The 24,427-nt window shown below is 41.3% G+C and overlaps 1 protein-coding gene across 9 annotated transcripts in view; it reads right to left on the bottom strand.

The window, feature by feature from the left end:
* SDK1 (sidekick cell adhesion molecule 1) overlaps positions 1 to 24,427 on the bottom strand; it is a 424,191-nt gene that overhangs the window by 52,400 nt on the left and 347,364 nt on the right. For all 9 annotated transcript variants that reach the window (XM_087732480.1, XM_087732484.1, XM_087732481.1 and 6 more), the window contains 6 exons: positions 22,333 to 22,431; positions 13,921 to 14,115; positions 9,602 to 9,803; positions 7,466 to 7,569; positions 5,609 to 5,679; positions 541 to 676 (listed from right to left, as the gene is read on the bottom strand). In XM_087732480.1, the coding sequence (XP_087588606.1) occupies positions 541 to 676; positions 5,609 to 5,679; positions 7,466 to 7,569; positions 9,602 to 9,803; positions 13,921 to 14,115; positions 22,333 to 22,431 (807 nt within the window). The remainder of the gene's footprint in view (positions 1 to 540; positions 677 to 5,608; positions 5,680 to 7,465; positions 7,570 to 9,601; positions 9,804 to 13,920; positions 14,116 to 22,332; positions 22,432 to 24,427) is intronic.

The raw sequence follows: 24,427 nt of genomic DNA, 5'->3' as shown, positions 1-24,427 counted from the left end.
TAACATGGCAAGCATGCACCTTAAAATTCTTGCTCATTTTTGCTATTTTCTTCCAAAATAGGGACAAGCACTTTGAAATTGTAAAAATTCTGTTTAAAATTTCTCCTCAGCTCTTTTCTTATACTGCAAAAAGAAAAACAAAATGTCAATTATAAAGACTATTAAAAAATAGCAAGAAACAAAAAGGTTCCCAGCTGAGGAAAATGAAGCCTCTCTCTTTTTTGTCTGATAGCAGAACAAAGTGTACCAGGGTAATCATGAAATGGAGGTAGCAGAAAGCAGGAAATCAGAGGATACATGGGGGACAGAACATCAATTCAAACACGCTGGCATAGATTAGAGCACACCATTACAAGCGATGCTGATGAGAGTTATTAGCATTTTTCAGCATCTTCACCCTGATTGTGTAAAAGCTAAATTATCCCCAGCACTCTTAGACACAATTGTGAGTTATTTCCACGGGGCGTGAGGGCATACAGTGTCCAGTATAACGACAGATTACCATTCTGGGATATTACAGGGTCCAAAACACAGGCTTACGTGTCAGCTCTGCTCTTAAAGCTGAAGGGTTCTGGATGGTTTTGGATTCTGTTCCAGATCCAGTGTCATAATCCAGCTCCCGATAGTAGATCCGGTATCCCAACAGCAAGCCATTTAGAGTCTCAACTTTGGGTGGCTGAAAAATATTCACATTAAGAACAAGTTTGTTAAGATGTGCATTGCAACAAACATCCATCACGACAGGCAGTAGCTGACACTGGTCCTGTGCGAAGGGACACAGTGCTCTCTCGTGAAAATAGCCATTAATAATATACAGGGTCAAAGCTTGTGTAATTTGAAAAACACAAGTTAAAGGCAACTTTGATGATTTCACTCACCTATGGCAATTACAAAATGCTCTTTACTTAAAAATTGACACCTGATGCACTACATTAAGAGCTAAGTTCCTTTCCTTCTTGGTCCACAGAAAATTGTGTGTGTATGAAGAATATAAATAAGCATGTCCCTGAAAATGCATGTTGCTGGCCACCAACAGTGGATTAGCACAATAGCATTTCACTTCTTCCAAGATGAAAAGAAATAAATTATTTTGTCAAAGACAGAATTTCTTTAGTGGCTATTCTCCTTGGGGACTGTTCATAGAACATTCTTCATTTGGCATTATTTTGCTGAAAGACTGATGAGAAAATAGCAAAGAATTGGGGTATTCTGGCTTTAATTAGGAAGATGAAAATATGTCTAATAGCCTCAGAGAGGCATTTAGAGAGGAGTCACAGTATGATGGACTGTGGTGTGTTGCGTCGGTCCAGTCCCACAGGCAAACCCAGGTCTCCTCCTTAACAGCTTCGAGCAGTACGGTATGTATGGCCATTGGGCTGGCTCAGATATGAGGAGTTTTTTTCTTCTGCAACACGCTGGAAGATGCTCAAAGCCACAGCACCCCAGCAAGGATTCTTCAGCAGCCCCTTACATCTTCCTTCAGATACAGATACACAGCCAGTACACTGAAAAGGAGATTTTTGTCTGAATAGCTTGCTTAAATAGAGACCAGAAAAGGGATTCTTCATGTTTGGGAAAAAAAATTACTTTCATGAGTCTAATACAGGCTAAGAACTGCAGAGAAGAAAAGATGCCCTGAACCATTTATCTTCTAAAGATTCTTGTACTGAAATTTAAGGGGCTGAAAGTATAAATGAAAAGGATTTTAATGATGATCTTGTCTTTAATCCAGAAAGATCCCCAGCAGTCTTGAGAGCTTTAGTAAGGAAAACCCTTCTGTCCGTTGTGGAAAAATTAACTGCTGATGTGAAACGCTGTCACAATAGAAGGTAATACCATATGTAATTTTAATGAAAAAAATTAAGAATATTTTTACAGGAAAGGAGGAAGATATTTGGTAATAACCTAGCATTCTGCTTCCAGAAATGACAAGAATTTTCCATTACTTCATTATGATGGCAAGAGAAGAGAGAGGGCTGTCCTATCTCAGTGCAGAGGACTTTGCTTTGGGTGAGGCCTGAAGGAATTAAGTAGAAAGACTACAGTTTATGGAAATCAAAAAAGAAAATTATGTGAACCAGAATATAAGGAGAGCTACACAGCTACCAGGAAAAGGAGCAGAAACTGCTCCTGCAAGAAGCCGCTTTCTTTTGTAGTTGTCCTGCCCAGAGCTTGCTGAAAGCAATTGAAATAGTCCCAGGATCTTGCTGTACTGGCTCTGTATGGTTGGAAAACCTCATTCATCATTGTTTCATGCTCATTATTGTGCTCCATCCTTTGGAGAAGCTTCGATCACATGTCACTGTTATTTAGCATCTGCATTACAGAATGATCTAGGAATACAGGATTGCAAGGGACCTCAAGAATCATCAGGACTAGGCCCTCAAGACTGCAGAAAGTCAGCTTCTTAAAGTTCTTTTCACAAACAGAGCAACCTCCACCAGAAAACAAGCTGATTTTTCTGCTTTCCAGTGTTCCTATTGGAAAGCTGTTCCAAGTCTCACTACTTGGGTGGTTAGAAACCCTCATTTAATTTCTAATCTAAATAATTCATAGCTAGTTTATAACCATTTGTTCCTGTGCTAAGATTGCCTTTTGGGTTAAATTATTCTTCTCCCTACGGGGTGTTTACTCCTGTGATGTATTTTAAAAAGGGCAATCATATTCCCTCTCAGACTCCATTTTACAAGGCAAATAAATCAACCTCTTGTACAACAGCCTTTCCTAGTCTCAGACTGAGCCCCTTGTTCAAGGGATGGAGCAAATAGACCAAACAAAGTGACAGCCTTCTCCAGGGCTGTCTCGTGACCTGGTCACTCATGGACCAGCTGAAGTGCTCTTCTCCACAAGGTGGAGAAGATGAGATATGGTTTACTGGCAATTACTAGTATATCTATCATGATCTTTTTTTTTTCTTTTCCAATCTTCTGACTTTTCTCTTTTGTTTTCTGTATTATACGGAAGTTGCTTTAGCTCTGATGGTGCCCTAGCAGAGAAGGGCTCTACAGCATGGCAGTGTCCTTGCCTCCCTCTGTCCCGGCAGGGAGGAGTCACAAGGCAAAGCATGAGGACTGCCTTCTCCAGAGACAGGGTAAAGGGGGGCACTGTCCCGCCATGATACATCTTGAGTGCATCACCACAAAGGATGAGAGAGGCTGCAAGAAAACAAAGCCTATCCAGCATGGAAATAAACTTCATATAATGGAAAAAATACTGTGAACATTACATATATTTGTATTTTGTTTAATTATTACCTAGAAGGAAGGTGCTTTTGGAAAGATTCAATGTCTTTTCCTATTTTAACTATTAATAATTATTTTTGAATTAAAAAAAAAAGTTGAGGTGGAATATCCTACAGAATTTTAAAAGGAAAACACTGCTGAAGCTGAGAAAGAAACTGTTACTCCCTGCTACTCCCCTGCTCTGCCATGTAACGGCCTAACAGATAAAGCTTAATTCCTTGTTGTGGTACAACAATGATTTGCTGATAGCAAGCATTGTTTTCTTATGCTTTCATGTGATTCTCCATTTTTTTCCTTCCTTTAAATTTAGAACAGGATAGCTCAGAAAACAAATGGCTTGAAAACTGTCTTTCTCCTTGCCATGGAAATGATGATTCTCTCCTGAAAAGGGTACTCTGCTAAAAGGTCAGGTCTTCCCCTTCCTATCTGTCTTTCATGGACAAAACTCTGTTTTGATGTAATGGATTATTTAGGATTTTGTAGGAAGGCCTGAGGGATATGCTGAAATAGGTAAAACGATTATGAGTGGCAGCCCGTAATGTTGTACAGAAGTAAGAGCAACATTTTTGTGCTGCTTAAAAATAAATAAAAAAAAAAGACTAAAATGTAAGTTTGAATAATTGTTATCTCTAAGGTAAAAGCAGAAGAGTACACGATCCTGATGTTAAGTGTAACATCCTCCCGAACGTTTGAAATAACCTTGCATTATTGATACAACAGACCTCAATGGAAATTACTTATTTTCTTCCTACTTTAAATCTAAAAATAATGGACTGATTGGACCAAGCAGCTGAAAGCACAGATAGTGCATCTAGAGTTTGTTTTGTGAATTATTAAAACAGCTCAAAGTTAAAAATTTAGCTTTGCTTGGAAATCTACTCTCCCATTTAGCTTGACTGCTGTTTTCAGTTTACATTATTTCTTAGACACTGCTGTGAAACTTCCTCTTAATTGGAGGCTATTGTGGGACTTGAAGATTTTTGTTTATTTGAAAAATATAGTACAGCTGAATTACCAGGACCTATTAATATACATGTAGTAATGACATATAATCGCCCACAACTCCCTTGAGACGGCACTGGCACAACAACCCCATTTCGTTTTCATGAAATAAAAAGCATCCAATTACCTAAACAACCACCTATTTCACATTAACTACACGCCAATAATCAGTCAATTGGGGGAATGTTTATTTCTGCAGTACATCATGCCTCACATCCTCTTTGTCCTCTACTTTATATACCTTCTTTTCTTCAATGTGGGCTTTATTTGTAGGTGGGGAGGCAGATTTACATCTCTCCGTAATTTCTTTGCTAAAACTGTTCAACATGTCTTCTATTTGTTCAACATGCTGTAAGCAATGATGCTGCTTAGTACTATGCTGTGTGAACTTGGGCCAGCGACCCAGCAGTACAGCCAGGCATATTTTTAAAGTGCTGCTGCATAGCAACACACAGACCCTCATACATATATTTTTTTCCAAAAATGCAAGGAGCCCCATCTGTACTGTAAACGCGTATGTACGTTTTTCACTATAATGCAATCTGTCCAAAGTTATCCTTATTATGTGTGTGGGACATTGTCTCTGGAGCAGGGTGGGCAGAGGCTTTCCAGGATAGGTTACGGATAACGTGCAGTACCCCACTGGGTTCCCTCTATTAATGCTCACTCTGCAAAAAGAAGCCTCAGGCACTGGGTCACAAAATGTTCCAGCATCTCCCAGGAGGCCAGTATTGAAAGATAAAGGAAGGCAGAGGAAATGCCTATATAAAACGCAGACTTGGCATGAATACTTTCACATCCAACTCAGAGATATTATGGAGAACTCAAACTTCCTTTCTTTTCTCTGAAGAAACCTCAATTTTTAGCCCTCAAAGAGCCAAAAGAGCATGTGGAGTTCCTCAAAGGTATGAACAGGATCTCAGGCACAGCATACGCTTCTGATTATTTCAGCAGCTGAAGGAGGCAGTATGCGATGTGACCGAAAGTGAGTTTTTGATTACCTGATCTTTACCAGTGTCGCACTCTGTTGAATGTTTTCAATGTTAAGATGCATGTCTATTGATATCAATGAAAGGACAGGAGAATCTGTACAAGTAATGATCTTGGGCATCGCTACAGAAACTCCTTTGCCTCCCAAGCTTTCCCTCATGGGGCACAAAGTAAAAGCAACTGCCAGAAATTTCAATCCATCACTAAAATATATGCCTAGATCAGAAAAATAAGGAAGTAGCTGCAGTCCTTCAGCTTTACTACAACACTTCCAGCTCTGGAAAATGTCCCTTGCAATGTACCATTAAGGTCAACAAGTCAAAGCAACCAAAAAAAATTGTTCCAGAAACATCAAAATCTTTCATTTTACCTACCTGCCACTGCACAAGGACAGATGAAGTCGTGTGGGGAGTTACTAACACAGAACTGGGTGGTTCACCTGGAACTAAACAAGAAAAAAAGGTAACCAGAGCAGTTATAGCAACAGGGTGGAAAATGGGCAGCTTTTATTCATCAGATTCTCTTTCTTTACTGCCAAAGAAAATCTTCTAACGCAGCTATTACATGGTGGGTCTCAAAAGCAATGCAGTGGATATGAATACTGCAATCCAGGCAGAAGCCAGCCACTTCTCGTACATCCCTTGGTCTATCTGTGGCCTTGGCAACTTGAGCAGGAATAAGAGAAAAGCTGAGGGCATAAATCTGGAGGCAGCTGCAGCATGCCAGCCGCTCACAAACAACTGGATACACATTTGAAAGGAAGTTAAACCAGCTGCGTGTGCACTTGAAAGTGTGAGCAAACTGCTCCCAAATTTTCCATGATATTTTTGCCACAGCTGGGGCAAGCCCACCTTGTTTTTAGGAGTCTGTGTCATGTATTCACAGATTATTTTAGTTAGGATACCTTGATTTACCATGGGTTAACCCATTCCTGTGCCCACGGTCTATAACATACATACATACATACATACACACACACACACACACACACACACACACTTTAGCAGCTCAAATATGAAGAACAGAAGGCTTATCAGGAGCTGACAGCCCTCCACAGTGCAATGCTCTAGTGGCAGCACCAGTTTTGCTCAGCAGAATAAATGTTCAGTTTGTTAAGGAGGTGAGAAGCTTTCACAGTGTTTCCCCATTGTATTGTGAGGAGGCCAAGCACAAATCCAGATTCACTGCAGCAATTCAAAGAGAATTGAAAATAAAATTTTAAATTCTGAAACAGTGAGTCAGTACTGCCTCGTTAGTACCGGTTACAGTCTGCACCAATACAGCAGCCGCTGTTCAAGAAGGCGGAGAGTCAGAATGTCTTTAAAAGGCTGCTGGGCGCATTATTCAAGTATTACATTCTTGTTTAACTTAGGATACTCCTGAGCTCTGTCCTCTGTTTTTCTGATTTCAAGATCACATTCTTTAAACATTCCTTTGCAAAATTGTTTCCTGTTTTTATATCTCAATGTCATATTTAACTAGTCATTCCGTGCACTGTATTAAATACTGGCTAATTCCTAGCACCACGTATATATATATATATGTACCCCAGTATTACCCCATTTTCCAGGCTAAGGGTAAATGCTGATGCTTTTTCACACTTTGCAGAGTTCCCTTCACCATTCAAAACATCAGAGCTACTTCTGCATTCAGGCATTGACTTTATACAATCAAGGAATTAGAGGCTGATCTCTAAGGCTAAAAATAAAAGCCTTGTCAATGTCATTCACAGTTTATTAGCCCTGATCTGCAGGATTAAATGTTCATGTTTCCAGGAGCTTCATATTCTTACTTATACCTCAGCAATTTTGCCATATTGCAGACCGATGTGGATTGTGAGTGAAAACAATTGAAGACACTTCTTCAAATGTATGCATGGTTCTACATTTATTTTTAATGATCTCTTGTAAATTATTCAATTTCTGCAAAGATAATGGTTAGTGCAGGGTTTGGAAGCCAATCAAACGGAGTTTAATTCCATTTTGAGACTCCTGAAAGTATGATTCATTATCAGAGGGCACAGCAGGACACTTAAGGCTGCCTGTTATTAATTCAGCCACCTCTCATTACTACCTGTATCAATCTCCTATGAATAAAACTGCATTGGATGTTGAATTTTCACTCCACTGTCCCAGTGGAGAACATACTGCAGCGAGTCCAGCAAATCTAGGAGCACTGGGGAGCAGCCATCCCATGGCGATGTCCCCAGCGTGCCTCTCCTCCTCACTTACCATCCTGCAGAGTTGTGACCGTGTCGGTCTCTGTGCTGAAGTCACTGTCTCCGATATCGTTGGTTGCTTTCACTCGCAGTTTGTAAGAGGTGAATGGGTTCAAGCTGTGGAATGGAAAAAATAAGGCTGAGGGATGAAATCTCCCCACATCATCACAACTTGCCTCAGAACAAGCCTCTACAGAGAACTTGCCCATTGGCAACTAAAGTCATTGAGCAGTTTGTCTCCTCCACATCGCCTTTTCTTTGCAGCCTCCCCCAGCTTCCTCAGGACATAGGGGTGTTTGCACCCTTGCTGCCATCAGCATCTTCTCAGATTTCCATTGGCCTGAGTCCCTGAAAACATGCATGGATTCGTAGCTGAATCGGGCTCCAGGAAACAGCCATGAAGTTGCAGTTCATGGAGCAGCCTATGACTGGGGCTTGTTGGAAAAGACAAGATGTGCTATTATCCGAGTTTTGCATGGCTGCGCAAAACCTGGCTTTCAAGGTGCTTTGCCTAAGATAGCCTCAAACAGATCTGGGGGTCAGCTCATCCTCAGTGCGCAGATGGGGATGACAGGTAGAGAGGAGGCAGGTAACGTGCCCAGGGTCAGCCGGTGCACAGCAGGCACTGGAATTCAGAGCGCCAGCCTTCTCACTAATCCTCTAGACCATACCGTTTGATCAGTGCATTTTATTCCTACTGAATTTCAAATTAATGCTATTACCTGGATTATTTAATAAAGACAGTAACAACAAGTTCCCTACAGCTCTTTTATCTATGCAGTGCTTTAACATATGCAAAGAGTGATTTCCAGCAGACATAACCTTAGCAAAGATTCTTCTGTCTTGGCTTGGCAGGGAGAAGGTGTCGGGGAGGCTGCCTTTTGAGTCACATGCAGAGGCTAGAAATGCAGAGCTGTAAGTTACGGGGGATTTAGCTAATTAATTGGTAGTGTCTAGCCATCAGCTGGCAGATGTAACACTGACTACAAACCCAAGTAAAGTTACTTGTAAGGAATGATTAAACATCAAGGGATAATGAATTCTGATGGGCAGCACTCTCGCATCATGCATGCACTACTCTTCTGGACTTTCACAGGAAAATGCTTTTAGCAAGGGGGAGAAGAAATCTTTTCAGTAGTTCCACCCTATTAGGACACTGTTACTTACCTACAGAAACTTGAACAATTTGAATCATCTTTCTTGATCTTTTGTTTTCAGTAATGCCAATGGCAAGTCAAAATGACATAGCTGGTTTCCTTGATTTTACAGGTTTTGACTGGGAAGATACCGAATATAATTCAGGGTAGGTATAACACCGCCAAGGTCAATGAATCAGGTCTAGGTTTGTACTTATAATTGTCAAGGTTTCTTTTTTCTGCACAGTTAGACGAAAGGATAGCAATGTATCTGTATCTTCTGGCACATGACCAGTGAGCTGCCATAGACCATAGCCACTGATGTTTTTATAACAGACCTGAAAAATCTGTATCTGAATGCTTTGAATACTTGATTCTCCAAAAGCTCACGGCCTTTGAGAAATAATCTGATTTGTACTAGCTGATCAATAGAGGAAATGGACAGCAAAACAAGTACCTTCTCACAGACATTCAATTGCTTTTGCAGATGTTACAAGGACTTTAATTACAACAGCATTGCTGAAGATATAATGAAGCCTGAATAACAAAGTTTAAACATTCTGATGCTATCTATAAACTTCAGTATGGAAAATACAGATAAAAATGCTTCTCATTTCTTCTAGAAAAGCTTATATAGAGATAGTTGCAATGCAGCATTGAGAGTGGATTTTAACATCAATCACTACTGAAAGGATTTTTAACTAGTTGTATTTTACAGAACATTGTGTAGCTACATATGGTTTAGCCCGAGTAGTGTTATCTACTGTGCTGAGCTTTCAGGAAGGGCTTCAAAAAGGTGCATTGCAATCCAACTTTAATTAGATTTATTGCATGACCTTCAGCAAATCTCTCAGCTGCTGTTCGTAACACCACCTCTAAAATGGGAGCAGCGACCTCACTTAACCTCTCTCCCCCAAAAAGACTGTGAAGTTGAGTGATGTTTGCTTTGGCTTCCTAACTGTTGGAAGTGGAAAGTGTGGGAATTTCTATGCTAGCCTGGGATCATATGGTACCTTTCAATAATGCAGGATGTTGCCTCGTGGCTAATGGAAGAGGAGTAGGTTTGCCAGTCTCCATTTGGCAGTTCTCGCACTTCCACTGTAAAATATCGTATTGGTGAAGATCCATCACTTCCAGGGACCCACTTCAACAGCAGACTCCGTGACGACACATCACTCTGGGGGGTCATCAGCTGCCTGGGAGGTGCTGGTCGTTCTGCAATTAAACCATAATTTGGTACTGCTTCACAAGGAAATTCAAGCTAACACAAAATGTGACAGTCTGATTGGATTTTCATAGTGGTAATGCCACAGGAGACTGAACTTTTGGGTTTGTCCCATGAAGTATACAAGCCATCCCATTCCTTAACCTTCTGCTGTAAAGAAGAGCAGTAAAGCTGATTCTTATCTCCCTGCATAAAAGGTCACCATTGAATATACACTTTCCTAGCAACAGACCTCAAACTTGGGGTGGGTCTTAGCCTGGCAGGTTAAGGAAGAATCACTAGGACCAGCAGCCAAGCAAACCAAGGAAGTCTTTAATGAAACTCAGCTGTGCTTCTAGCACAATTCCTCTTTTGACAGAATTTGCCTGTAAACTAGTTCACTTTTTAACCTATGCTTACTACTTGGTACCACAGGACTACATTCTCTCTGTGCTACATAGCATCCTCTTCCACCGGCTACTCCCCAGTTGAGGCATGAAGAAGAGGAAGGGATGAGCTGGACCAGGCTGGTGTGTAGCAGAGTCCAAGTGCACGACTTCCAGCCAATCCTAAATTCCTACACCGGTTCTCTCTGGCAAGGAATCGGTAACCATCAGCAGCTCCTGATGCTGCTGCTGTTTCCAAACCGCAGCTTGGACACAGTGCAGAGTTGGGGCTTGAGTACCTGCTGCAGTTCACTTCCAGACCTCTCAATTCCTTCCTTCATACCCATTAACCTTGAACCTGCAAAGTCAAACCAGCCAGTGCCAATGCTGAGGGAAATCTCTCCAGAGTAATTAACCGTACACCTTTTAGATGAGGCAGGGAATGGTAATGCAGGTGTAAGCATGCCAGTCCCCAACTGCTTCAATATAGATCTCCTTTCCCGTCATTGTGTCTCTGCACTCCATCGATTTCAATAGAGAAACTCTATAGAGTGAGGAATAATTGTTTAATTGTTTATCATGAAGATTATTGATTCTGATTAAAATGTGTGGCATGTAATAAAGCAGAAATTGATTGGAGACACCGCAGTGACTTGCTTTTGAGAAGCAATTCAATTCAATTTCATCAGCACTTGTTTCCATAAACACACCTCCGCCTGCCCGATTCCTCACAGCTCTGTATGGCGAGCACTTCATTTCCCTGCCATCCCCTAAAACCATTTCCTGTATGTTTTGGCATTTCTCTGCAGCATGCTCTTGCTGACATCAGTGCCCAAAGATTTGTAAGCTATTAGCTGGAGGAAGCCCTTGGTGCCAGCAGCCTCCGAGCCGGAGTACAATGCAAAAGGTCAATGCCTTACACTGACAGGCTGAGACAGGTATTCAGGGTTATTCTATCAGAGGAAGTGAGTGTCGTGCAGAGATTTAATACTCTCTGCTGATAAGCTTTAACCAGCTTGCAGTTTTGGGCAGGTCAGATCTTGCACTCAGTCTCCCATGATTGGGTTTCCTTCTGCTGCTAATGGGAGATCTTAAAATCTCCTGTACTGCAAGTTATACTTCCTGACTGTTTGTACAAAACCATTAGTATAAAGAGTTTATTTATGGGAGTTTAGCCACAAGCAAACACTAAGGTGAGCTGTTTGTGCAGGAAGGTAAGGCCAGGCCATATGACTCAATGGACTCTTTTTAATTTCTTGCTACATTTACATCTCCTGACTCAGTTCTGCCCTCATCACTGGTGTTACGTATTCAGAAGGGTATCATACCACTACATAGATTCAAAGTACCACAGAAGAACCTCTGGGGAATACAGCTACAACACAACTTCGGATCTGTAAATCACAGGTATCATTGTAAAATGTAAAGATTTATATTGGGGATTATCCAAGGAATTTAAAAGGACAAGAGTGACCAATTTTGCTAATTTTCAAGGGAATTTTTGTGCCTGCCTGCCTGCCTAACTTAGTATCAAGGACTACAAGGATATTAAATGCATTTTTATTAATGGAAATTAAATATCTCTTCACTCTAGAATATTTATTGTCATGTATACAAGTTTCACGTTTGTTTATTTACTTGTTAGCAGAATAGCTGCACTGGATAAATTTCTTTATCATCTCCTCATATCAATCTTGGTGATGTGAGATTACACATTCTTCTCTTTACACATTACATATGGGATCACTTCAGTTAACTCTCAGTGCCTTGGGACTCTGTTCCATAGCATGCATAGAGACACAGTAGAGCCATCCATCAAAAAGAGAAAAGGTTCATTTTATACTATGACTTGCCTATTCAAGATAACCCTAAAGCATTGATAGCAACGAGGGATCAGTGTTCCGGCAGCAGAGCTCGGAGTTCTGCCTTGAGCTATTGTCTATCCAGCAACAGCTTGTGCACCGTCTGGGAAATCTGAGCACATTTTATTGAAAAGGAGAGGCTCTGAGCTTTGAGTATTCACTTTATTGGGCATAGTGGGTTTTTTTGAAACTTCCACATGTTGGACTTTAAACTTCCACTTTGACAGCAATCAGACAGGGGTGGAAGAAACCTTGAGCTGATAAATCTCCTTGATGGACAGTATCTTCAGTAGAGGCACTTTAAGTTTCCTAATACAGCTTTAGAGGTTCTTTCTCCGAGAACTGCACTGTTATGCACTGGGAAGGCTGCCCATGACCTGGAGAGCTATGCCAGTGGGAATTTTAACACCAACCAGACAGGCCAGAAGTAGTTGAAATGCACGCCACAGGTCCTCGTTGCTGGTGGTTGAACATCGGGCCAACATCCTCTCTTCTTAGAAGTGTTACAGGAAAATAATAAGGAAGACATTGTGGGCAAATAGCATGGGACATCCTTACTCTTGCACTAAGTGATTTGCCAAGTGTAGAAAGGACTTAAAACAAGAGATTGCTTAGTAGGCATATTTTAAGAACTAAAAGTAAATATAATTGGTTGTATTACAGTGCAAGGGTTGGGTAAGAGCCAAGACCAGGCACACAAGCACATGCAAAAGTGCTAACAATAGTTGAAAGACATCTACGGAGGTCTGCCCTAGCTACCTGCTGAAGCATGCTTCTCTCTGAATTGTGATTTTTATAAATCACAGAAGTTGCATGGTTCTAATTTTTGAGGGAGAAGTTTTCTTAAAGATTAATATCCAGACAGCACAACAGGTCAGAGCGGCACGTGGCACAAAATCCAGTGATGCACAAGGGAGTGATGCTGATAAAGTTACCCTGGCTAGTTTTGACTTTGCCAGCTCGAGAGACCAGATTTATGCTTTGCAGTAGAACATGGCATATGGTACAAGACCAGATGAAAACCCACACTCCTGTTCTCTACCAATATATTCTGTTTAGCTCTGAATTAAAAAAAATAAAATCTTCATGCATAAGTAGAAAATACAATTTTTCTAACTGGCAGCTCTAGAGATCTGTTCTACGACTGGAGAATCGAGTGGTTACTTGTGCCAAAGCATTAGAAACAAGCAATGATGCAGAGCAGATTCTGTAATACCTTACATGTCTTTCACATTTTGATACGTTTGGTATCTAAGCCTCTGGTTTCATTTATACACATGTAACTCCTGTTTTCTTCAAGTAGGTTCCCCATAGAAGAATTTGATTGGAGTTTCAGAATGTGAATAACCATTTTATGGCTGATGCAAGAAGCAGAAAAATTCTGGGTGATCCAGATGCAAACACTCTGCTCGAGTGTGTGGCAGTGAAAGGGCAGAGTAATTACTAACGCATTAAGTCAGGACTGAGGTACAATGGAGGAGCTGTGGAGAAATCCTGCAACATCACTGCCTCTCATTTTGCATTCCCTAATCAATATAATTCATCCATCACTTACTTTCTTAAGATTGCAATCTTTCTAGAAAACGAGTGAGCTGAAAAAAAGATCTGACTGCAGAAGGAGGCTGCATATGGCCAATATAGCAGCTGATGGAAAAATCAATCTCCAACAGCCCGGCAGGTTAGAAGAACTGTGTCTCATAAAAGTCTGTCTTGCTCACCATTTTTCTCAAATCATGATGTTGCTATGGTTTGGGGCAGGTTTATGGGGTGAGAAGGAGGAGGTGTACAGGCTGTAGCCTGTTATTAAAATTCCCCTAAGTGCACCACAGGCTCCAAGGCATGCAACAGAAAGTGCCTCAACCTGTGACTGCAAGGATTACCTCTTTTCTCTGTTGTGATCACTGTGGCTTCCAGAGGCTCCCCCCAGCCCTGCCTGGTCTTGGCAGATGTCCGAAAGATGTACGCTGACTCAGGGGTGAGATCTGTAGCAGTAAACTGCCTGACTGTTGAGCCAACCTCCACTGTCGTGAACTTGTTAGGGCTGCTGCTGGCCAGACGATAGGCAATCTGATACCCTGAAATCACAGCATCAACAAGAGAGAGAAAAAGGGTTAGGATTTTTTTTCTAGCAGGGACAAAAGAGCACCAAAACTATTAGTTTATCATAAATAGTTGTTTATTGCAGACCAGAACAAAGTAATTTGCTTCCTTTAGTGTTATAAAACTCTGCTATACAGTAGCCCTCCCCCAGTCAGGCGCCGTACCTTACGAGGGAAATCACACACAGGGGCACACACAAGAGCCTACTCAATATTATCTGCCACAAAACTGATTTAGCTTTCCATCCTTTACACCAACAAGGTACAAAACCAGTTTAATCTTTCCTGAGCACACCAGTGCCCTTTGGGAAAGGCAAAGGAACACACAGAATCTGTGCAATTCATGTCACCTGGTTGAGCCAGTTCAAGACAGCATGCTCTGTTTCAGCTTTCCACCCAAGCACACACACACACGCGCGCACGTGTACGCACACACGCTATTCTGCCCTCTCAGTTTCAGCATTGGCTCAAACTAAAGGTTCTTCAGCTGCAGAGAAGCTGGATTGCCCAAATCGTGCAGCCTTCATACCACTCAAGTAAAGGCTTGCTCCTGCTTTTTGCGGTTGCCTTTTTCTCAGCTCTCCCACTCCCCTGTAACTGTACAGTGAGTGCCAGAACTGCCAATAAAAGCATCCTTCTGCCATTCAGCATTGCTGCCCCTGCCCATGGCCCAAGGAAGAAGTCTGCAAGCTGTGAGATCCTGTTTCAACTATGTGGCACTTAATAATCAATTTTGTTGATGCCTGTAAGTGATAACCGCCGTTCCAACCTGCCTCACAATTAGGAGTTCACAGTTTAGTCTGTATTATTAATGATCCAACTGTGCAAAGGAGGGCTTCCAGAGTTCTCATGCACCACTAGCAACAACTGTCCCCCAAAGAGGATCTGCCAAATGTTCAAATCCATTCTGTAAAACCAGCAATTGATTCAGGCTCCCACTTCTGGAGCTCAACGGTAACTTTCAGTCCAGCTGCTGACTTCCAAAATCAATTAATACCAGAACTGGTGTGGGGCTTTATTGCCCACGCTGAACACGGTTGTATGACTAAACGCTTCATGGAGTTACACAGGGCAGAGGCCAGCCAACAAATCCACATCAAACCAGCTGAAAACAAAACAGTCATGACATGATTCTGCCAACCCTCTGCTCATCTTCCAAATGACAAAAGGGTCTGCAGCACCTGAGACCATCTCTTTCTCTTGGAATTAATATCCCAGCTAGAGTTTGAACTCCCATTGCATTTTGGCTGTAACAAGAACAAGGGGAGCCAAACCTGGTGTTCTTCATTCATGAAGGTCAGTGCATGAAAACTGAGGTTTTTATCTTACCTGTGGCTATTAGACAAAATCAATGATATTTATTTCCCGCTGTGAATATGCAACAATTGCTTCATGCCCACTCACAGAAAAGGCACAGAGTTCCTGCACTCTCTTGAGTGAATGCCACACTTGCGCGTGGTGCACGCTGTCACAAACAGTGGAATTTAATTGGGATACAGATGGTATTACTTTTGGTGTGCTGACTCTCACAGTGCTGCTGACAATGCACCAGTGTTTCCTTGTCCTTTTTTCTTTGGCAGCTGCTCTGGGATGTGGGGCAACAACCATAGCTGCCTCACACGCTACAAATTTGATTGCACTGACACCTTGAAGAGTGACTTGGCTTTTCCGAGCACCTGTGACTTCAGTGCGAGCTCCTGCAGGCTGCGGTCACAAACAGGTTTGGGTACAGAGCTGATTCACTGATGTTCCTTAATGTGCTCCAGGCACCTATGTTCGAAAATGGGCATCAGCAGTGAAAGGTTCCCAGAGCTGAGCAGGCTCACCTCGTGCTGCCTGGGGCACCCTCACACAACGCAGCAGTTGGTGAATCAGGCATATTCCTACAGCCACATTTTCACAGCTGGGTGGATAGCATTAGACTACTAGATAAAAAGTGGCCTGATTTTTCAGAGCATGCTTAGATCCCAGCAAAGTCTTAGGGTCTTACACTTTGAACATTTCGTTTTTCCACCTGCAAACTACCTCCTTTTATCCATGGCAGCAGCTCTCCCATTACTGGTCCAATATATTTCACCAAAGTATTTCTGTATCTTTAGTACTAAAGTATTTTGATCTTTTTTAAAGTCTACAGAAAGACAGCTAGCAATGGGGAGAAGGAATTCATACACTACAATCTTTTTTTTGTTTATACAGATGTGAAGAACGCAGGAGTGAAAACCCCCATGCAGGATCTCAATAAGGGGGAAAAATAGTCAAAGAAAAGCACTGGGGAAATTTTTACAGCAGCAGAAAAGATGAAGGAAGAAGCAACTAAGATGGCTAAAGAAGTTTGATAAAGGGACATAAGATGTAAAGAATAAGACCTAGAGGGAAACAGAGAATATTAAAAGAATGGAAAAGTTGATTTATCTAGTTATTAAAAGATAAGTATTATATCTGGAACACGTCCTTGTCAAGCAATTTCCTCTCTTTTCTAAACCTTTGTAAAATCTAAAGTGTAGTTAAAATGTAAGGAGGGAATAGAAAGATAACTATTTACTGCTAAATGGTGGTACTCATGCCGGAAAGCCAATTACAAACATGCTCAGATTAGGCAAGGGAACACATAGATATCCAGGCCATTATAATAACTTACACAAGAGTGGTTCCTTGGCTAGTGTAAAAACTAATTTAGCCATGAGAAAGAAGAAATCGCTTGTCACAGCCTGTCTCTCTGACAGGGTCCACAAACTCCCTTTCAATGCATCCCTGTGAAAAACAGTATCAGGTCTCGCTGTTCTGTCCTACATCTGCCGTGCTGGCTGACAGTCTGGGTAAATATCTGTTTTCCTGGACATCTCAGGCAGAGTTTACACAACCAGAGCTGTCATCTTTACATATTTCCTCAGGAACTAAACGCTTCCCTTGGTCTGATTCAAAGGTATGTATGTATGTACCTACAAACCACCTGAGAGAGACCCAGTATCTTAATTTTGATCCCCTACATCACCTTCTCCTATTGGACAGTTTGGGACAGCCGGGATACATATTGGCATAAAAAGCATCGTTTTTCTTTTTTTCCTGAGTGACACAGAAGATGCAGTATTTAAACCACAGCTTGGATAATAATTAGGGCTAATGCAAGATCAAAAAGATAAAATTATTAAGTTGATGAATTTCAGCAACAAGGGATGGGAGAAGACAGGAAATGTTAAGTGAAATCAAACGAGGCAAATCAATAGAGGTAAATGGAAAGTGTTCAAAGAGAAATTAATGTATGCTCGAGGGCTATAAGAGGCAATAACTGCAATTGCTGCAGTGGAGGAATAAGGAAGCTTTCTCCCCTTACTAGATTACAACAATAAGATGTCGCAGATATCTTGAATTAAAAAAAAAACAAACCAAAGGTTATGAATGAAAGTAAAATCTTTAAAAGGTGATCAGCGCAAACTTTTTGGGAAAAGGAATATCTTATAGAATATGAAGTATCTGGATGGTCAATAAGAAGAGTTCACATGGTTTTCTTAATTTTTCTTTCTTTTTTTCCCCATATAGCATTAGATCCCAAATCTCTTCTGCTATTAGTTCTGTGCTTCACCAGGCCAAAACAACATAAAAAAAGCCCTGAAAGATCAACTCTTCAGTTGTTTATTTATTCATTGAAACTAGGCGTATTTTTGCATTAGCATCTTTTAAAGTATTTTTTTGCACAACTGCAAGCAGTTTCATGAGCTACGCTTTCTGCACACAATAAATGGCAACAGTCTGAACTGCCTGTTAAATGTTAGGTCATTGTAACACAACCAGTGGATTCCCCAAAGCAAACAGGCAGGAAGATGACAACACACCATGAATATAAAAAAGCTTTCAAGCTCATCACCATACAAAGCCCTTCAGAACTGACAGCACCCGTTCATGCAGGCCATGGTGCAGCAGAGATACAAACATTTATTAATTTGTCACAGAACTCAGGGAAAGCCAAATGATATTGGGAGGTTACGGTCTGCCTAGTAGAGCAGCAATCCAGTTTGTTGATTTTACTGCTTATCTGTTTAAGGGCCAGCGGGTGTGCAAATGCAGTCTAGGATCAAAATATGAATTTGCAAACATGGATTACATCCAATTTTGGTTCTAATTCTCACTGGAGTTCTTACACTCTTTCGCAATAAGCTTCAGGTAAACACTAAATACAAGTATACCATGAGGAATACTAACCAGGGCCTGGAAGGATGTGGGTTGAGCTCTCGTTTTCAGAGGAAGCTCATAACTAGAAGTGCACATATGCACATTAATGCATCATTTTTCTTTAACAGTATTTGAAGGAACTATGTTGGGTGCTAGCTGAGCTGAGTGCAGAAAAGACGACAGAGTAAAGCCTCGGATGGTTAGCGTAACATTCCCAAAAGGGGAAATGGAAATATCTAGCAGTCTTCCACAGTAAAATATTTAAACAAACAAACAAGTGGTTTTCCCTTTTGGTGCCTGCCAGTATTTCATCCTGCTAATCTCTCTCTGAAATGCTAGAACATGTTTTGATATAGATTACAAAAATGTTAGCTGCAAAGGTGCTTGTATACTCAGAGGACAAAGCTAGCAGAGCAGGAACATTAGTTCAAAGGCTCTGAATATAAGTTGCTCTTGCAAAGCAAGTATTTTTTCCTTCCAACCCCACTAGTGAATAGAAGGGCACCATGCAAAATTATGTTAACTTATTTTTTTCAACAACTCTACTTCAGTGCACTTGACTGTGGTGGTTACAATGGTGTTCTGAAAGTTCATTACAGTAATGAGATTTAAAAGGTATACAGGGAAAAAAATAATATTGCAACCTTTACTTAGAATGCTACACATTGGTTTTGATCTATTTTTGAAGCACTCCTCACTTCTTAGGAAAGATCACAGAAGTACCCAGTATGAGTAATTTTTACTTTTTCTCTTTGACATTCGCAGCTAACTACTTCTTCCATGAACCTCAATGTTTCTACTATCGAAAAATAAAAAGAGTGAGAACTGTTAAATAAAGACAATGGACTTCAAAGAGGTGGACTGGGGGAACTGGCAGGTAATGTCCCCCGGGAAGGAATTCTAAGGGAAAAAGGAATTCAGGTTAGCTGACGGTTTTAAAAGAGACAAGAAAAAGGTACAACTATCCCAATGCAGACAAAAGATGTTAAGAGGCCAATATGTTTGCATTCAGAGCTCACTAATGACCTGAAAATCAAAACTGAATTGAACAAAAGTTGAAACAGGACACATGTCTAAGGGAGCGTATAAATAGACAGCACAAGCATGTAGGGACAAAATCAGAACGGCTGAAGTGCAAAGTGAGTTATAACTTAAAGGCCATCAAAGGCAATGACAAAGATTTTATAAATACGTTAGAAATCCATGAGACAGGAGGAGGACAGGTCAACTAGTGGGAAGAAAAGATGAGCACAACATAGGTGAGACAGAAAAGAATGGAAGGCTGATACTTCTGTTCCTTCATTTTCACACACAAAAAAGTTGATGCTGACTAGATACTTAACACAAATTAAAGCTGACAACAATATAAGTAGGGATGTAGGCTAGAATAGAGAACAGGTTAACGAATATTTAGTTAAGCTAGATGTAATTAAGTCAGAAAGGCCTGATGAAATTTGCCCTGCAGTACTCATATAACTAGCTGGAACCATCTCCAAATAATTAGTGATTACCTTCAAGAACTTGTGGAGGACAGGTGACATCCCAGAATATTACAGAAGGGCAAACAGAGTACCCTATCTTTTAAAATGGGGAAAGACCGACCAGAAGAATTATGGACAAATCAAGCTAAAGTTCAATACCCAGAAAGATCATGGAAAAAAATATGAGTCAATATGTAAGAATCCATGAGGATAATAAAGTGCCAAGGAACAGCCAATATGTATTTGTCTGGAGCAAATAATAAATATCAAATAATCCATTTTCCATTTTGACAGTGTAATTGGCCAGGTGGGAAGAGTAGATATGATCCACATTGACTTTAAGTAAGGCTTTAATATGGTTGCACACAGCCCCATCAAAAGCAAACAAAAGAAACAGAATCTAAGAAAAATACTATATATTTTGACTTGAACACTTTAAAAAAAAGAAGTCAAAATGTTGTTATCATCAGTTTGCTAACAAACTGGGAGGACATATTAAGTAAGCTCTCATGAGACCTCATGAATGAGTCTGGTTCTGTTCAATATTTTCATTAATGACCTGGCTGATGGAATTGCCAGTTACTTGCAAACTCCAAAAATGAAACCAAATTGTGAGTGGCTGTGCACACTTTAGAGGACAAGAGTGTAATTTAAAGTGATCGTAATAATGAGGAGAGATGATCTGGAATGAGTAAGATGAAATTCAATACCGGCACCTGCGAATTACCACACTTAAGAAGAAAAAACTTAATGTACATATAAAAGAGGGACTGACTGACCTGGAAGTGTACTGCAGAAAAAGGGTCGGAATTAATAGTGGGTCATAAACCTACTTAGTTACACCATCAGTATTGCAAAAAAGTCAAGTCACGGCGTTATCCAGTATCCTGCGATGTGTTACTGGGAACGGACTGTGTAAGACATCGGAAACAGCAGTCTACGTGATAAGCATGCCAAGCATTCTTTAAGGGACACCCTTCCCCTTCCCTTCCAACCCTGCATTTGTATGATTTTATCACCAATGTAGTGGCAATGAGTAAGAACCAACTGAAAAGGGGATGCATTGCACAAGGCACTCTGCAAAGACAAAATAAAAGATAGTTCCTACTCTACCGAGCTTGCAACTTCAGCAAATAAGGCTGACAAAGTGCAGCAACGTGAGACATCGGAACACAGCCGGGAGAGCAAAATCTCTTTTGTACTTTCTCATCATTTCTATCAAATGATTTTTTTTCTCCTTAACCACATCCTGTGATTCCAATCCCAATCTCTACTGAGAGCAAGCTTCTAGGACACACAGTTCCTTAAAAAAAGCAACAAATCAAACCCACAAGACAACCTGGAAGCCAAGCTTCCTTGAGCTGCAGAGAAACCCTGCGTGGATCTGTCGCTGACAGCTAACCGCTGCCAAGCTTCACACAGACTCTTTCTCGTGCTCAGAAAATCCCTGCAGTGTCTGCCTTCGGATCCCATTTGATGACTTCCCTGCATCTTCAGGCATCAGGATCACCCCCTGAGCACTTTGGGAAACTACGCACCTGAGCAAACACTTTGAGTCCTTGACTCAAGATTTAAACACAATGCAAGACCAGTTCTTTATTTAAAGGGATGCCACCAACGCAGTAGCATTTGAAGCAGGCACCCTCCACCCAACAACGAAGGCTTTAGCAAATATTACTAAAAGGCTAGAGGCAAGCCTGAATGATGGCGGTGAAATTGGAAGCAGAAAGGCCTGGCAGACTGAGAACTAAACAAAACCCAAAGCTTTCATTTCTCTTTTTTTCACAATTGAGAGAAAAATCTTTACTCACTAGCTAGAACTACTGTAAAATGTGTTTAACATCAGCAGAGAACACAAAATTGCTTGGTAACTATTAGCTACTTTAATTTCAGAGACAAAAATGGATTCTTACATTGTAAAAGTCTTCATGTTTTAAGTACAAGTAGCTGCTGGTGTACACATTGCAAAGGCAATACAAGAGTTATAAGAGCAGGAAGGTAAGAAGGTTTTTCATGAATTTCTGTTGTCCCTTGCTGCCCCTATTTCCCTTGATAAAAAGCCAAATATGGGTTAACTCCTTGTGACCTAACAGACAGTATTATCCAAAGGAAGCAATAAAACAGAAGCACACATGAAACTGAAATGTTGGGCATGCCCAGATAAGGCAAATGTGGGGGAAGGAGGGGAAAATCCAGCTCTCCCCTGCTGCAGCTCAACAGGCAGGGTGTGCCCAACAGCCGGCCAAACAGGTTACAAACCCAAATGCAGATGGGAAGAGAGATGACAATCCAAACACAGTGCCATGAACGACACGTCATTCTGACTCAGGAAAACACACACCATGGAGCTGGGCAGAGTTTTCCTCCTCACCACAGGGTACCATGGTTCTCAGCTGACACCGACATATTTTCTTTTCTTTAGCCACAGATTTACTTAGGTGTGGCTTCTAATCCAATATGCAAGGGGAAGGAAAACCCAACAGCCGGAGCTCACTCTGGTCTCCAGCCCTCTCCTCCCAGCCCTGGGTTTTCTGCTCCCTCTTACCCAGAATAATTCCATTGGGCTCCTCCGGCGGCTGCCAAACAATCCGTACGGATGTCAGCCTCACCTCAGGGAACACCAGCCTCACGGGCGGCCCAGGAGCTGGAAAGGAAAACAGAGATTGCGCTAGCAAGCATTGCATGTCGGAGGAATTACAAGTTCTCTGCTCACCTTAAAAATAAGGCAGCTCAAGCTGTATCTCACCAATAATAAGTAGACGGTTAGGAGCACCTATATACATACATAATATAAATTTATTCTGAGGAATCCTGTCCATGGCCAAATGCCTCCAGCACCCACGGACACCAAACACAACGCAGAACCAGTGCACCCTACAGTGTTTTACTGCACCTGTGAAACGTGTTTAGCAGGATGCTCTGACAAAGGAGCTCTGACCTCTGCGAGAGTTATCTCCCAGCGGCGTAGCGGGGAGTCCCTGCGAGCCGGCCACATCACTGCTAGCTAACTGATTACATACTGTGAAGCAAGTCACTGAGCTGCCTTTACAGAGAGTTGTGTGTCAGCTTAATCTGCTTCATACCTATTGGAATTGAATAATATCTCCTCTCTGTGTCATCAGCACCAGCTTTGAACTGCCTTCTGATTTTACATGTGCATTTTAAACACTTAGGCCTGAGCAGGAGAACCTGAGGCAGGTAAGATGCGCATTAATACAGACGGCTGGTGGCTGCACTGACCATCCCAGGTTCACAAGGTGAGGAGATGCTCATTCATACATTAGCATCTGCAAAATTTCCCCTTCAGCACAAATTCCACCTGCATTACCCCTGATGATACTTTTAATTAAGTTGAGCCCAGAGGAGACACAACATATTTATGTCAGGGGTAGGGAGATGGAAGAACAATTTGTATCATTTGCCGACATGCACTTAAGCAGGGAACTGCTATAATGGGGTTATCTAAACCAAACAGTTTTAAATATTTCTCATTATAGTCTGATATGTACATTTCAGTGAGTGCTTTTTCTCTCCCTGCAGAGTTCTGCTAACAGTAATTTCTCTTTGTTTCCTTTCAAAGAAAAGCCAAGTCCCCACACAGACAGTGTGATGAGAAAATGGCTAAAAAGATGTGAGGGCACTGCTGTCCCTGTTCCCATCCCCGTTCCCGTCCCCGCATGCTCTTACTCCTTCTCTGCACTCCATAGAAAATGTCTTGTTAAGCCAGAAGTCTGAATGTGTTTTCAGCTGAACCAAACTACCTTAATGAAGTTGCTTGTAGAAACCAATGTTTATTCCATTACTATTGAAAAGATTTTGATGAAAAAGGAGAGACTTTTTTTTTTTTGTTCATCTTCATTGGGAGTAATAAACTGAAGCCTCTCACACTGATATTAACCTTCGTTTAATACTGAAAAGGTAGTGAAACTAAAAGTAACTTTAGCACCTGCAAAGCCAAAAATATTTTAAGAGTTGAACTAAACTTCTGTAAAACCCCATCAGCAGGAATGCTCCCACCACACGGGTGTGTTCAGACAGCACCGGGGCAAGGGGCTCGCTTGGGTTCCTTTGCCACATCAAACTGCGCTCGGGCGTCCCTGAGCTCATGAGGAGTGCTGGAGGCAGTTGCAAAAGGAAGCTGGTATGATCATCTTCCAGGATCAATGCCTTGTTCTTTTGGGAAAAAACTGAGAATGGACTGCTGAAGTTGCAAATTCCATATCTCTCCTTCAGTCCAATCAGATCCAGATTTGTTTATTGCTTTCAATTGCAGCACTCTACTTTTTTTTTTTTTTTTAGAGCATGATTGAACTTCAATAGGAATTTATAATTGGGCTCTAAAAATTGCCTTCAATAGAAATTGTCTGCACCCAGCTTCAGAGCACAATTTTAGATTTTTTCCTCTTCATCAGCTGCAGGGAAAGAGGAAATGGGGGACTCTGGTTTTCTGCGGTTTTGCCAAATCCTCAGCCCATGACCAATGGAATATTGCTGAGTTACACTAGGTAGAGATCAAGTCCTTTAGGTTCAAAGTTGAAAAAAAAAAAAAAATCCAAATAGCCTTAATTTGGGCTGTCATCTACACTTGCATCACTAAAAGAAAGCAGTGTTAAAAGGTTGGATCAAGTAAGATACTTATT

This window comes from Nipponia nippon, unplaced genomic scaffold, assembly GCF_047370975.1.
Source record: "Nipponia nippon isolate SJK-2023a ecotype South Korea unplaced genomic scaffold, ASM4737097v1 scaffold_5, whole genome shotgun sequence".
Lineage (NCBI taxonomy): Eukaryota > Metazoa > Chordata > Aves > Pelecaniformes > Threskiornithidae > Nipponia > Nipponia nippon.
Note: the sequence above shows the minus strand (reverse complement) of the source record. Positions and strands in the feature narration are given on the sequence as shown.